The 14,775-nt window shown below is 43.2% G+C and overlaps 1 protein-coding gene and 1 long non-coding RNA gene across 3 annotated transcripts in view; one reads left to right on the forward strand and one right to left on the reverse strand.

The window, feature by feature from the left end:
- APBB1IP (amyloid beta precursor protein binding family B member 1 interacting protein) overlaps positions 1-14,775 on the reverse strand; it is a 99,478-nt gene that overhangs the window by 5,630 nt on the left and 79,073 nt on the right. For both annotated transcript variants that reach the window (XM_038529749.1, XM_038529748.1), the window contains exons 11-12: positions 7,031-7,129; positions 6,331-6,454 (exon numbers count right to left, since the gene is read on the reverse strand). In XM_038529749.1, coding sequence (XP_038385677.1) covers positions 6,331-6,454; positions 7,031-7,129 — 223 coding nt within the window. The remainder of the gene's footprint in view (positions 1-6,330; positions 6,455-7,030; positions 7,130-14,775) is intronic.
- Positions 1-14,775, forward strand: part of LOC111091234 — a 31,643-nt gene that overhangs the window by 5,260 nt on the left and 11,608 nt on the right. The gene's annotated exons all lie outside the window — the stretch shown is intronic.

A 14,775-nucleotide genomic window follows, 5' to 3' on the forward strand; every position in this document is an offset into this window, starting at 1 on the left:
CTGAATCCTTAAGACCACTGGGGGGAATTCCTTTGAAGGACACAAATTGTATTTTCTTTTTGCTTCTTTTGCCCAAACATATACACAGGCTGATTTCTGACCAACACAGCATGTATTTTCATGAACTAGGATGTCCTGCTCTTTAATCTGTTTGTGAGAACAAACAAATAATAACGATACCCCAAATGCTCCAAGCTGCTGTCTTCCCATGGACCAGGAAATCCAATCTTCTCCACGGGCTCTCTGCCCCATCCTGACAACCTGTAACCTGTGGGCACCCACATAACCCATATATTCTGTAGGTCCACTGACTTGGGATCTAGGTCGTATGGGTTCACTGATTAACAGTCCCAGCTGTCAGGTAGCAATATAGCCTTTTCCACTGTCTCTATAGGAATCTTTGGCGGAAGTAGGGGTTGTAAGTTGATTAAACAAGTATGAGCCTCACATGCTTTACAGGACTCAAGTACATTCTGAAAAGGGAGCCAAACCCCAATCCCTCATCCTTAACCCACATGGTTTATGAAAGGCCAATCCTCCCACTTGACCTGGCAAATCAGAGGGCAGCAACCTCCTGGGCATAGTAAGCTCGTTAGGAATGGGCATGAGGGATCCCTGGGTGGCGCAGCGGTTTGGCGCCTGCCTTTGGCCCAGGGCGCGATCCTGGAGACCCGGGATCGAGTCCCACATCAGGCTCCCGTGCATGGAGCCTGCTTCTCCCTCTGCCTGTGTCTCTGCCTCTCTCTCTCTCTCTCTCTCTGTGTGACTATCATAAGTAAATAAAAATTTATATATATAAAAAAAGACTAAAAAAGGAATGGGCATGAAAAAGCACTCCCAGAGCTTTTTCAGAGATGAGACATTCTATTTGTACTAATATTTCCAGCTGTATGAAACATGTAAGCCTAGAGAATCAGTGGCAGTCCTTGCCACCTAATGGGGACGGTGCCTAAGAAGCCATATCTTGATGACATCACTTGATGACATCACCCCTGGATCTTGCTGTGCATGAAGGAAGCCTACCCCTGGACCTCCTAGTTTTGCGCATTAATAAATCTACCCCCCTCGCTTTTTATTGCTTAAACCAGACCAAGTTGGATTTCTGTCAACTACCATGTGAAAAGTCCTGACTAAAAATAGTCACTAAAGTCAAATTGATTTAATAAGTACTAAGAAAAAACCCTCTATGACTGTTCTCTAACATGGAAAAAAAAAAGCTGCCATTTATCTAGAATAAATTCCTTGTTAAAGCACTTTGGATAAGTGAACAATGCCTCCAGACTTTTTCAGTTGGAAAATCATAGCAGAAACACCTCATGATTTCTTTCAGTGTCTAGAGGAGAGAACAGTTCTAAACTAATCAAACAGATTATTAATTATGACTGGTTTAAAAAGGACAATTCAGGGCAGCCCAGGTGGTTCAGTGGTTTAGCACCACCTTTGGCCCAGGGCATGATCCTGGAGATCCGGGATCGAGTCCCATGTTGGGCTTCCTCCATGGAGCCTGCTTCTCCCTCTGCCTATGTCTTTGCCTCTCTCTCTCTGTCTCTCATGAATAAATAAATAAAATCTTAAAAAAAAAGTAAAAGGGACAATTCATTGTAGACCTGAGAATAGGAAGGAATTAGCCACATGAAGGAAAACATGTCATAAACAGAGGGAACAACATCTGTAAAGTCCCTAAGAGATGATGGTGTTTGGGGCTTTAAAAACTAGGAAAAAACAAGTGGCCCATGTGACAAGAATGGGAAGACACAGGTGGGGAAAAGAGGCCTCAGAGCTGGGCAAGCCTCATATTATGCAGACTTGGTTGGCCTTGCTAAGGATTTGGGACATTAAGAGCAGTGAGAAGCTTCTGAAACACTACCCATAGGGAAGAAATCACATTTTCGTTTAGAAAGTTGACTTAGGGAGGGAGAGAAGTCTTCAAATGTAGGGAGTTGAGCTGGTGCACCACCACCACTGGAGGCCAAGTGAAATATCATGGCAGCTTGGGTTTGACGGGAACGGAGATGAACAGATCTGGACAGATTTGACCAATTTAGAAGGTAGAGTCAACAGGATTTGGATGTGACTGGATTTGGGCATGAGTGATCTTTCCTTGCCTGTATCCTGCATGAGCACCTGGGCAGATGATGATGATTTACAGAAACTGAGAAAAACAACAGAAGATCAAGTCTGGAGGATAAGATGATGCATCAGTTTTACTGATGTATCCAAATGGAGCCATTGAGCAAATCACTGGTTACATGGTTTTGGAGATCAACAGAGAAGTCTGGGTTGGATTTATATATTTGTGGGTGGTCAGCACATATATGGTGACAGGAGTGGATTCAGACCACGTAAAGAGATCGTATAACATGAGAACAGAGTTAGGATTGACTGGGCCGAGGCTGATTAGGTGCAGTAGAAGAAGAGTTAGCAGAGGAGGTTAGAAGTTGGGAGTGGGATAGAAGATTTGGAGTGTGTGCTATCTGGAAAGCCAATAGAGGAGACTGTTTCAGGGAGGAGTGGACAATCGTGTTGATGGTGCTAAAAGGTCAGATACGAAGACAGGTTTATAATAGTTGCATTTAGCAACATAGAGGCCACGTGGGCTTAGCAAGAGCATCCTCCATGGGGTATTAGAAGAAGCAGCTTGATTGAAATGGGTGGAAGAGTGAATGAGGGTAGGAAAGTGGAGGCAGCACATGTAGTCAACCCTTTAGAATAGTTTGGTTGGGGATGCATGGGTGGCTCAGCAGTTGAATGTCTGCCTTTGGCTCAGGGCATGATCCCGGGGTCTGGAATCGAGTCCCACCTTGGGCTCCTGGCAGGAAGCCTGCTTCTCCCTCTACCTATGTCTCTGCCTTTCTCTGTGTGTCTCTCATGAATAAATAAATAAAATCTTAAAAAAAAAAAGAATAGTTTGGTTGTCCTGTGGGGCAGTAGCTAGAGGGAGATGGGGAGTCATAGGATGGTTTTAAAACTTGTTTGTTTGAAGAAGGAAGCAATGTTGAGGAGAAGGACCCAGTAGAGCAGAAAAGAAAGTAGAAGAGAATGGTATAATAAAGCATGTGTCTAGTCTTTGTCCTGGGTTCCTGGCACAGAACTTTTAATACCCTTGGTATTTCCAAAGTGATTGGAATGTCTTCGCTATTCAGTGAACCCCTAGGATCACATCTGAGTTTATGCTAACAAGATGGCTTGGGAGGTGGGCTTGTTATCAGAAACATCAACCAAGTGATTAGAGGGTTGGGGCTCTGTGCTAACCCAGCCTCTGGGGAGGACAATGAAATCCATCACATGGTCAATGAGAGGACAAGCTCTGCAGCCAGGACCCTCCTAGACCTTGCCTGGTGTGTCTCTTTATTTGGCTGGTCCTGATATGTATCCTTTATTTTAAAAACTGTAATAATAAGGATAGTACTCTCCTGAGTTCTGTGAGTCCTTCTAGAGAACTGTGGAAGCTGAAGGGGTAGTGGGAACCTCCAAAATTGTAGCCACTAGATCAGAAGTGTGGCAGAAGTGCGAAGAAAGGCAGCCTTGTTAGGGTTGGTGCCCTTGACCTGTATGGTCTGAGCTAACTCCAGTGGTAGGCATCAGAGTCAATACTGCAGTAAATCAACTGGTATCTGAATTGGGGACCAGAGGCTACATGGAAGGACTGGCCTTTATTAGGAGGTAACATAATGGATGCAGTCTAGGACAGGTGCACATACAGGGAAGGTGTTGGGTTTGGTGGTGGGAAGTCAAAGGAGTTCCCATTTGATGGTTTTATTTTCTCTCCTGAAAGTAAAGGATTTGGCCATTAGATATCTGAGGAGAGTAAAGAACATATGAAACAATTAGAGAAACTAGGAGATTACATTGACAGCAACAGGTTTTCTCAAGACTACTGACATTTGGGACTGGAAATTTTTTTGGTGTATGGGGCCCTGTCCTATACATTTTAGGAAAGATGGCATCCCTAGCCTCCATCCGTTAGATGTCACAAGCATTTCCCTCAAGGTGTGACAACCAAAATTGTTCCCAGACATTGCCAAGTCTTCCCTGGGGGTCAAAGTCACCCTTGGCTCCGAGAACTGCTAGTCTAGAAAACTGTAGTAAGAACAATAGGTAGTATTAAGGGCCCAATTGAAAGTGATGTCCAAAGCTCTGTGGTAGAATCACTTGCTTGGTCCTTTTGGTGACCAGCCCCCATCCTAAAGCCACAAAGGGATTCACCATGAGGCGTCTCATTAGCATAACAAAGACACCATAACTCAGCTCACCTTGGGCTATTGAGGCTGTGTCAGGAGCTGATGTCAAAGACCAAATATATTTCTTACTGAATCACAGAGACAGTTTGTGATCTGAGTGACCTGAATGAATACAGCTGATGCCAAAGATGATCCCCTGAGCACCTGACTGGATATGGCTCTTCCTGGCTGCTGACCATAAAACCCAAACTTCCTGACTGATACCTCACTGAGCCAGATCCAGGCTAAGAAACCTGTCTGGGTGACAGGATGATTGTTGGTACAATACACTAGTTGCTCCATTCTGGGAAATGGCTGATATGCCAATCAGGGTATCCCAATTGTTCTAAAACAGTTCAGCTGATGTGTCAGCTCAACAAGAGGTATGGTTATGCTTGTGAAAAATAACTAGAGCCACTAGTTGGTAAGAAATAGAGCTATTTGCTAAAGCAAGTGATCCCAATTTCAAGAAAAATGCTCAGAAGAAAAATTCTTTGGCTGTCTGGAAAGGAAAGGCATCATAGCATTCCCTTGAATCAAAAGACTAAGGAGAACCTTATGGGCTCACCCTCAGTAAGAGCTGAGGCCATAGGATGATCTGCCTTAGAAATAGCCCAAGAGCCTTTACTGGAAAGGAGGCTGGTACTCCGGGGAGAGATGCCGGAGATGGCCTCAGGATCCCTCATCCCAAAGAGTGACCCCATCTTGGGAAGGAGAAACTTGCCCGCCAAGAACTCCAAGTGGCGTTTCCCTCCCAAGCTGAAGACTGAGAGGATTAAGAAACCCAACTCCCAACCAACCTCAGCAACCCTTTATTTAGTAAATTTAGTAAATTTAGTAAATTTATTTACTCAATAAATATTAAATATATGCCAGGCTTGTAAACTCTGGGAACACAGTGTGCAACATGGTGAAATGGTCCTTTGTCCTTTCAAGACTTAGAGTGCAGTGGAGAAAACAGGCACCAAACACAGTAATGGACACATAAAATTATTACAAATCATGGTAAGTGCTCTGCAAAAAATAGTTTTATTCAAGACAAACACTTTCAGAAACTCCCTGTACACATGGCAGGCAGACCGGACTCATCTAGTAAAAATATCTTTAAATGTTGGGTCAAATCTACTGTTACTGCACCTTCTCCATTTTCAAGCTGCTTTTACCTTTGAGGAGGAAAGAATATATATACTGGCCTTTCTAAAAAAAATATTTATTTATTCATGAGAGACACACAGAGAGAGAGAGAGGCAGAGACATAGGCAGAGGGAGAAGCAGGTTGCCCACAAGAAGCCTGATGCGGGACTTGATCCAGGATCCCAGGATCATGCCCTGAGCCGAAGGCATATGCTCAACTGCTGAGCCAGACAGACATCCCAATACTGGCCTTTGATATGACCATTCTTTAACACTGAAGGGTGACCAAGACTAGTCATAATAGTTCCAGTTCTTTCAACTGTTGTTTACCATGAAGACAACATATTTGAAATCCAGCTGAGCCACAGAGAAGACGCTAGACACTTGATTATCTGAGCTTCAGAATTTCCTCAACTGTGGAGTGCAGATAGTAATCTATACTTTGCAGGGTTGGTGTAAGAATCAGAAACAGTGTATGTAAAGCAATGCTTTGTACCCACTTCATCTCTCTGTGTCTGGCCTCCTTACAAATACAAACAAGAAGCTGTTATGTTACCGTAGAATGTAATGTCCAGGATCAGCTTCAAGGCTCTGGTTATGGGATCACTGAGGCAAAACGCCAGGGAATGATCTTGTCATTTATGTGGGCTGTCTGTTGGTGCTCATGGAGCTTGGGACAGATACCACCTTTATACTCTGATGTGACACAGTACTCTTTCAGCTCACCCTCCACTGTGATCACCATCTGATCCACAAGCATATCATGAGAAAAGCAGTCGAAGCTTTACTAAGAATCACTTATAAAGAAACAGGTACAGATGTGTGTGGGAGATCTTGGGCCTGACCATCAGAAGGGAAACAAACATACACAGTGCCAACAAGTTCTGTTTTTATAAGGTGCATTAGGTAAGTTTGAACATGAGCTCTGAACAGGTAAGCTTTGAACAGGTGTCAGAATTTCTTTTTAGCACAGTACCTGTCGACGGCGCAGCTGACGTGGCTGGTGGAGCTGTGCTGACTGTGCTCTGGTTTGTCCACCGAGAGGCGAGCCCGGCCCTTGCCATCGCCCGTTGATAGTTATCATAGAGAGTCTTTCCATACTGGGGAAAGAACACAAAAGAAGAAAGGAATCCGTTTATCCCAAATCCAGCACTCAATTGCAATATACATATCGAGTAAAAAGCACCTTATAGCTACTCTTTTTACTTCTTTCTTGAGATTTTTTTTAGTATGTTTCAATTAAAAAAATTCATAGATTGTTTTCATGTGTTAAGTGATTTTCCAGATTAGCAGAGTCAGTTAATACTTTTACCTAGATGTTAGAGGAGAGCTTTTGCCTCTCAGTTCTGATTACATAGGTCTTCATGTAAATCTACTACAGGTTACGTGTTGTACTTTTTAATTACATACTATATGTGCAAAGCTCTCCCTGAGTAAATATAAAGACCTTCGAAGTCTCACAGGAGAATAAACCCTTGATTCTCAGGTCATTGGAAAGGTCTGTGTTTCCATCACTCTCTCCTATTAAAAAAGCCCCAAGGGCCAGAAAATAAAATGGCATCAGGAATGCTGACCCATCCTTAATGGATGGTCATTTTGAAGTAGTACAGAGACTGCACTCAGGTTGGGGTGCGGGTGTGCAATCCAAGACAGGCTGTGTCCAAATGGTCTCTTACCTTGGCAATCCTTATTCCCATGACCCACTGGTTTAGGGTCCTTGCATCATCACAGCAGAGATATTTGATATACTGGGACTCCTTCTGAATTTGGGGATGCTAGAAAAAAGTAATTTCAAAGACCATTTATAAACTCCTTCTTATTTATTAGCATCTTTCAAAAAATTAAAAAAAAACAACGTATGTGATTCCTGAGATAGTGGAAAACTGCTGGTAGTAATTTTAGGATTAGGAATAGGAGTACTTTTATCTTACTATTTTAAAAAGATTTTATTTATTTATTTTAGAGAGGGAGAGCACGCAAGTGGGGTGAGGGCAGAGGGAGAGAATCTAATCTCAAGCAGACTCCCCGCTCCCCACTGAGCGTGGAATCCAACACTGGGTTCAGCCTCATGAGGAACCAGGGTACATTTAAATGGACTCATTATCATTTTTAGTAAGTTTTATTATATAGAAAAGTTACAACTATAACCATTGTGGGTGAAGTTGTGTGCATAAGACCACCTCTTCTGCCTCCAACCCTCAGAGAAGCTTGTTAATCCTGCTGGAATGCGGAGAAACCGGTGGTGGTGCTGAGCATGAAATGGAATGCCAAGAGAGTGGGAAGCCATTTTCAGGGGCAGGAAAGGAGTGGAGCTGCTGGCTCCTCTCTTAAAGAGTATCGCACAGATCTCTCTCCTTCGCTTTTGCTTTTGGCTTCGTTACGGACCATCAAGGAAATGGCTATTTTCAAAATTGATCTAGGTCAAGGGCATTGTGCCTCTGAACATCAGTTTGAGTCTGAGAAACAGCATCTCAGCTAGTCACCCTGCTGTTTCTCACAACTTGGTGGCATTGCTGTCATTGCCCAAAAAGGAGAACAAGACCTGTTACAGACTCAAGAGCTTGATGAGAGGTTAGTAAATTTCGGTTTTACAAATGAGAAAACAAGGCCGAGAGAAGTTATTATATATTTTATGCTATGGTCCACTAGAACTTTGGGGGGGTCTCTTGTCCTGCTACCTAGAATTTCTGTATTTTTATGAAGCTCTTAAGGCCAAAATTCCAAACTTTAAGGATACCACAGAAAATTAAGAAATTGTAAAGAATTCTTCCCTGTGGCCTTTTGACCAGTTGAGGAAAGTTCACCTTCATACTTCTGTCTGTAAATGGACCATTCTCTTTGTTTAGGTTCCTCCGCTCTGAGAATCTGCTTCTGCATCACTTGCAGGATGGTCTTAGGTTTTCCTGAGGGTGATAGCCCTGGGCTCCCCAGGGTGGCCTGTAGTTTTCCATTCTGGCCAGCAGATGGTGGCAGACACTTCTGAATGGCCGCTGCACATTTCCCTGTTTTTGGGGTTCAGTGTTTCCTCATTCATTCTGAATGTGAGATTTTAGCTTTCTAACTGTCATGCAAACGATCATCATCTGTGGAGGCCTTTAAAATCAAAACTCTCTATCAACTCAGATAATGTGGCCCCACGGCAAAAATAGATTTGTAACATTAATGAACTAGAAGGTCATGCTGATGACAAGTGACTTATTTCCTGGATGGAATGTGACGTTCCAGAGATGCCTGCAGCACGCCCTCCCGTAATAAAATCCACAAAGCCAAACCAAAGTTCTTGTCTTTCAGCACCAGAAACCCAGCTCCCTAACTTACAACAGCATTCTTGTTGACAGTCATGCAAGGGGGTGAACGGGTCTCTTCAGCAAGAGCAATTAATGTTTGTAATTTTTCTTAGAAAGCAACTCTTATTTTTTTTTTCCTGAGAAATTTTAAAAGTTAACACTGTTAACTTGGCTTGGTATATTAAAATATTTTTTAAAAAGATTTTATTTATTTATTCATGAGAGACATAGAGAGAGAGAGAGAGAGAGAGAGAGAGAGAGAGAGAGAGAGAGAGAGGCACACAGGCACAGGCAGAGGGAGAAGCAGGCTCCATGCAGGGATCCCGACGTGGGACTCGATCCTGGGTCTTCAGGACCACACCATGGGCCGAAGGCGGCACTGAACCGCTGAGCCACCCAGGCTGCCCCTATTCAAATATTTTTCATTTGTTTTTTGGTTTTCACACCACATGAGAGCCAGGTTCCTAATAATAGACTATATATCATATTGTGCTTGCAATGAGGTGCACACATCAGCTCTCTGTGTAGAGGTATCCACTTATACAGCACAATTAACAAATTCTTAAGTATGTTATTTATCCAAATAGAGTAAAATGTGGATATTCCATTAAATAAAATGGGTTTTGAGGATAAAACATAGGCAAGAACTCTTGAGACTTGAATTCTAACAGTGGCTCCTCCTATGATGGTGAGGTAGATGTACAGACCTTGGTTCATTCTCTCCCACATTCTCACTGACTTCCTTACACTACACACACACACCACAAATGTATACAGGAGAGTTAACATCAGATGACCTCAAAAGTTGCTTGCAATCCTCAGATGTTATGGTTCTAAAGTGACCTATCTAGTGGGCACGAGGCTCCTTTCTGACTCCCAGGATGTCATATAGCAAAGTTAGCGTGTTTGTTTTCCAGTCATGGCTTAGGACTTTGCCAGGGAGTTTGCTCCCTAACTGAGCCTTTTACTGAAAAATCATTTGCAAAGGGGTTTAAGAAAAAAAAACAAAAAACAAAACAAAACACTGGTTCAGTACCGCTGGCCAGACTCTTGTGCAATAGATTTAATTTAATTGTGCTGTAAATACTACAAGAGAAGCTCTTGTAGTATGTACAACACAGTACACAAGTGTCAGGGCAATTATAGAACATTACTGTTAAAAAGGATCTTAACAGATCTCTAAACTGAGGTAACCGATGTATTACAAATGAGAAGACTGTGCTAGAGAGGTTAAGCCATTTGTCTAAGGCCAAAGGAGTGTCTGAACTAAGAAATATATTAAGTACTAAGAAATATAGCTCTCATTAATAAAGATGAGTAAGGCACTCACACCATAATTAGGACATGGTGGCTGGGGAATGTTGCTGGAGGAGACATACGTAAACAAATTTATGATTACCCTATGACATGGTGAATTTCATAGTAAAAACTTGAAACAGAGAATGAGAAGGCTCTTTGGAAGAAGTGTATGCTAATACTCTGTCACATCTGAGGAACATCTAGAAATTCTCTGTGTGACTAAGACCTGGGAGCCATGGAAAAAAGAGGCAGCAAATGAGCGGAAGCCAGAGTCAAGAGCCTTGTGTCAAACTAGCATGTGGACACTGTCCTGTAGGCATCAGACATTTTAGGAGAGCACAGTGATACAAACGGCAATGGCAGTTACGTGGAAGATGGGCCTGGAATGGGGAGGAAGGACCAACAGAGAGGGCTGGATTAGAGACATCTCTGATGGAAAATCAGAGCTTGATGATGGATTGGACAAGAAAGGGAAGAGAAGGGACTTCTAGGATGATTTTTCTATTTCTAACTTGGAAAAGTAGGTGGTTATTATGGGTTTAACTGTTTCCCCTTTATGTTGCAGTCCTAACTGCTGATACCTATGAATGTGACCTTATTTGTAAATAGGATCTTTGTAGATATAATCTAGATGAGATGAGGTCATGCTTGATTAGGTTGGGCCTTAATCCAAAATAACTGGTGTCCTTGTGGGAAGAGAACAAACAAGCATGCAGAGAGTGGAGGGCCATGTGAATACAGAGGCAGGGATTGGCGTTATAAAGCTGTAAGCCAAGGAGTGCCAAGGATTGCTGGAAAATGGCAGAAGCCAGGAGAGAGGCATGGAACAGATTTTCCCTCAGAGCCCTCCAAAAGGAGCCAACCCTACTGACACCGTGATTTTAAACTTCTGGATTCCTGGAATTGTGAGAGCATAAATTTCTGTTGTTTTAAGTCAGCCAGTTAGTGGAACTTTCTTATGGTAGCCCCCCAAAAGTAATACAGTGGGTGGTGGTACCATCATCTTGATAGGGACTGCAGAAAGGAGTAGTTCATGAGGGTGGAGAAAGTGCTGAAATTACTACCTGACAGGTTATGACTGAAGTGTCTTTGGACACGTGCTTGTCTCAGGTGTAAGATGGAAGAAAGTGAAACAATTCGCTATAGACTGGGAATTCTTAGTGTACAGACAAAAGCTGGAGCTGTGGCTGTGAAGATGATTTCTCAGAAAGAGCAGAAGTCTGGTGAGAACAGAATATAGAACCCCAGAGAACATTCTAGGGTGTGTGGGAAGAGGAAGAACTCACAGAAATGGAGGAGCGGGTGGATAGAGGGGTCTGGGCTGAGGGTGAGGCAGTTATCACCAATGCAAATGATGCCAGGAAGATCAGACACCCGAGGATTGACTGAAACTCCTGACTGTTCACCAGAAACTTTAACAATAGTTTCAGCACAGGAGGGAGGAGAAGCCTGCTAGAGTGCAAGTTCCACAAAGACAAGTTCTTTGTTTTGTTCACCATGTATCCTACGGTACTGGATAGCAGTAGGCTGGAGAGAAATATTTTGGAACGAATGAGTTTTATTTGCAGAATAACAGTTGAAGACAAGGAGGACATATTGCTTTCTTAGGAAGTCTGGGTGAAAGGGAACGCAGAAGCCCAAGGCATGGGGCAGATCAAACTGAGGGAAGTGATTATAGAACCTCCCCTATCCACCCAGGGAATACCTGAATGTGTTCTAGCCCAAGAGAAGAATTCTCTGGAGAGACATGAAGATGCTGAAGCAAAAGGGAGTCCTTGATGGTGTGGTCCTAGGGAAGGGCTAATGTTGGAGGCACTGAGCTTGGAAGAGGGAGCCTTTTCTTCTGAAACACAAAGTTGGAAGGATGATGATTGTATCAAGTTAAGTTCAGAGGTAAAGAGGAAGTAGACCAGGGCAACTCAAGCTTTTCCTTCCCTGTCTTCTCCAAGTAGAAGGCAAGGTGTGCTGAGAGGTTCGCAGGTGAGATACTCTGAGAAAGTATAGATGATGTCAGGGGATGAAGTCGAAGACTGAGTTGTGTGGAAAGCAGGGGAAAAGCTGCTAAAATCTGTGAGTGCGGAGGCTGACCCAGTCAGCAAAAAGCAGACTCAAGAGCCAAAAGTGAGTGACTTAGCTCAACTGTGTGAGCCCCACATTATGACATGGCTCTTAAGTAGGCTAGGGAAAGGAAATACAGTAGCAAGAGAATGTTGACCCTAAATCCTAGCTCCAAGAAATTCAAGATAGGAGTGAGAAGAGTTTGTTCTCAAGAGAACACATTTCATTTTTAACCATAAGCGTGAGGTGACCTCACCTAAGTTCATGAACCTCTGTGAGTTTCTGCTTCCACATTTATAATGTAGAGATGATAATACCTCCCTTAAAGGGCTGTTGAAAGGTTAAGTGAAATAATGTATGAGAAGAACCCAACACAGAGCCCATAACATGAGAGGGCATGTGCCTATTAATAACAGAACCAAAAACAAACAAACAAACAAACAAACAGAACCAGGTTTTGAAGAGCACAATGGGGCAGGGGGCTTGACATGCATTTTTGTTCTTTGATTCAACAGATGTGAGTTAAGCATTTAATACCTATTCAGGCTCTGGAACATAATAGTAAACACAACAGAAAAAGTCCCTGCTCTCAAGGTGTTTTTATTCCACTAGGGTAGAAATCCAATAAAAACAGAAAACACTAAGTAATATAATTTCAGATTGTGAAAACTTCTGTGAAGAAAATGTAGCAGAGTTAAGGGGTGGAGAGAAGATGGGTAGGGAGCTGAATTCCAATGCTCTTTCCAAGATATTCCACCACTTCTGAATAGACCTTGATAAACCCTCATTTCTCCTGGAAGATATTTACTTCCACTGCCCCATCATCTCATTTAGCCTCAGAATGGAGCGAGCAAGAATTCACAAAGGAGGGACTTCATCACAGGCTCAGGATGGGAGTGTGCATCAAAGAAAGAGTGCAAGGGAAGGAATGATTCTTGAGTACTAAATCCTTCCTTCGGATTCTAATCTCTTTCCCATGAGTATGCACAACCTCTCAAGGACAGGTGAAGAGCTAATTCCTGAGTGTGACCTCAGACACTGAATCAGAAACTCTGGAGCCCCAGAAATCTGTGTTTTAGCATCTCTCGGTGATTCTCATGCACAGAAAAATTTGAGAACCACTGGTCAATAGAAATAATTACTTAATGATAAAGTGTTGTAGTAATGACCCAATTAATGAGTGCTATGTTTCTAGACATGGAACTCAGGGTGTTTTGAACATACATTATTTAATCCACATAAGAAGGGTTGGGTGTAATCATCCTCACTTTGTAGAAGCGGGCAATGGGGCGTAGAGTGTTGATAATGTGCCAGGGGACAGGCCAGGACTCAACTCTCCCATCTTCCTGACAGCACCCCCCAATGGACTGTCATAATCAGTAAGCTCACACTAAATAAGAAACTTCTGGACTGGATTTCTCAATCAGTACATGGCTATGGAATCACACAATCTCTTAACATGCTTCTCCATATCCTGAATCCCTTTTGTAATGTATATGCGTATTCTTTGAATTCTGTACATCTGTTTGCCCTGATGAAATATTTTAATATCAAGAGGTTTTCTTCCCCCCAATATGTACAGAAAGGGAAATAAGTGACCAAATGTTCATAAACAAATTAAGTTCTTCAAACTGTGAGAGACCCTTTTACTCAGCAAATTAATAACAATTCCCAGTATTCTGGGAAGGTACTGAGAACTCAGCATGCTTAAGAGCAGAATAAGCAGAGTGATTGCTCATAAAATTGGTTCGAGAACAAAACTGATCATGTCTTAAGAAAAAGGGAAATGTTCTATGAGGATTGCTCGTGACTCCTGTCCATTTCTATATCCATCAGGCCTGCTTTCTTCTCTGTCTTGGAGCCCTGTACCTCCGCCTCCACAACACACATACACACACTCTTCAGGGAGGCCCCCAACCCTCTCGTGAAGGCTTAGGCCTTGGATATGTGGGTTTTTGATACCCTAGTCCAATACCCCAGGCCTCAGCATGGCCATTCTTCGTGCAGCCCAGGGTAACCTGCATCCCAGGTCAGATCATTGATACCATGATTCCAGGATCTACTTCCAAACTTGTGAGTTGGCACAAGAAACCGAGCTCTTGTCCTGCTCACTGTGTCTAAACATCATCCTGGGACCTCTGGGTCTGGGCCTTGTCTTTCTCTCACCAGGTGCTCCAGCCTCTGGTACCCAGCCCTGCAATTGGGGCAGCCTCTACTTCCTCCTGACACCTGTCATTCAATTTTTCCACTGTAAAGTGCATTCCATTACCAGCTAAGCCCTGACTGTTGATGTTTAGAGGTAGGATGCATTCTAACACTGAGTGTAAAACTTGGTTATGCTCTGGGAAAGCAAAGATTCCTTGGCCCCATCCTTAAACGTTCTGAGTCAGTGGGTCCAGGACCTTGGAATGTGTATTTCTACCATGAGTTTAAGTAAGCCAGTTACTGAGTAGCATTTCAGAACCTCTTTCAAAGGCTTCTCCCAGCTTAACAGATGTGGGCATTGGAATGTACACAGGAAAATGAGGGCCTCCAGTATGGTAGTATCTCAGGGTCTCAGAATTCCAAACAAGGGCCATGGGGTCAGACAGGAACACAATGAATGCACAGTTCAGGCCAGCTGGCAGCAGGGGTGGGGCAGGGCAGAGATCCTGCATCCTAGCAAACAGTCTGAGAGAGTGGCCTCTCAGCCACTACCTGGTTTCTCTATCTCTCTCTTTTTTTTAAAAAAAAAGTAGGCTCCACACTGGGTGGAGATCAATCTCCAATGTGGGGCT

The sequence above is a fragment of the Canis lupus genome, chromosome 2 (genome assembly GCF_011100685.1).
Source record: "Canis lupus familiaris isolate Mischka breed German Shepherd chromosome 2, alternate assembly UU_Cfam_GSD_1.0, whole genome shotgun sequence".
Classification (NCBI taxonomy): Eukaryota; Metazoa; Chordata; class Mammalia; order Carnivora; family Canidae; genus Canis; species Canis lupus.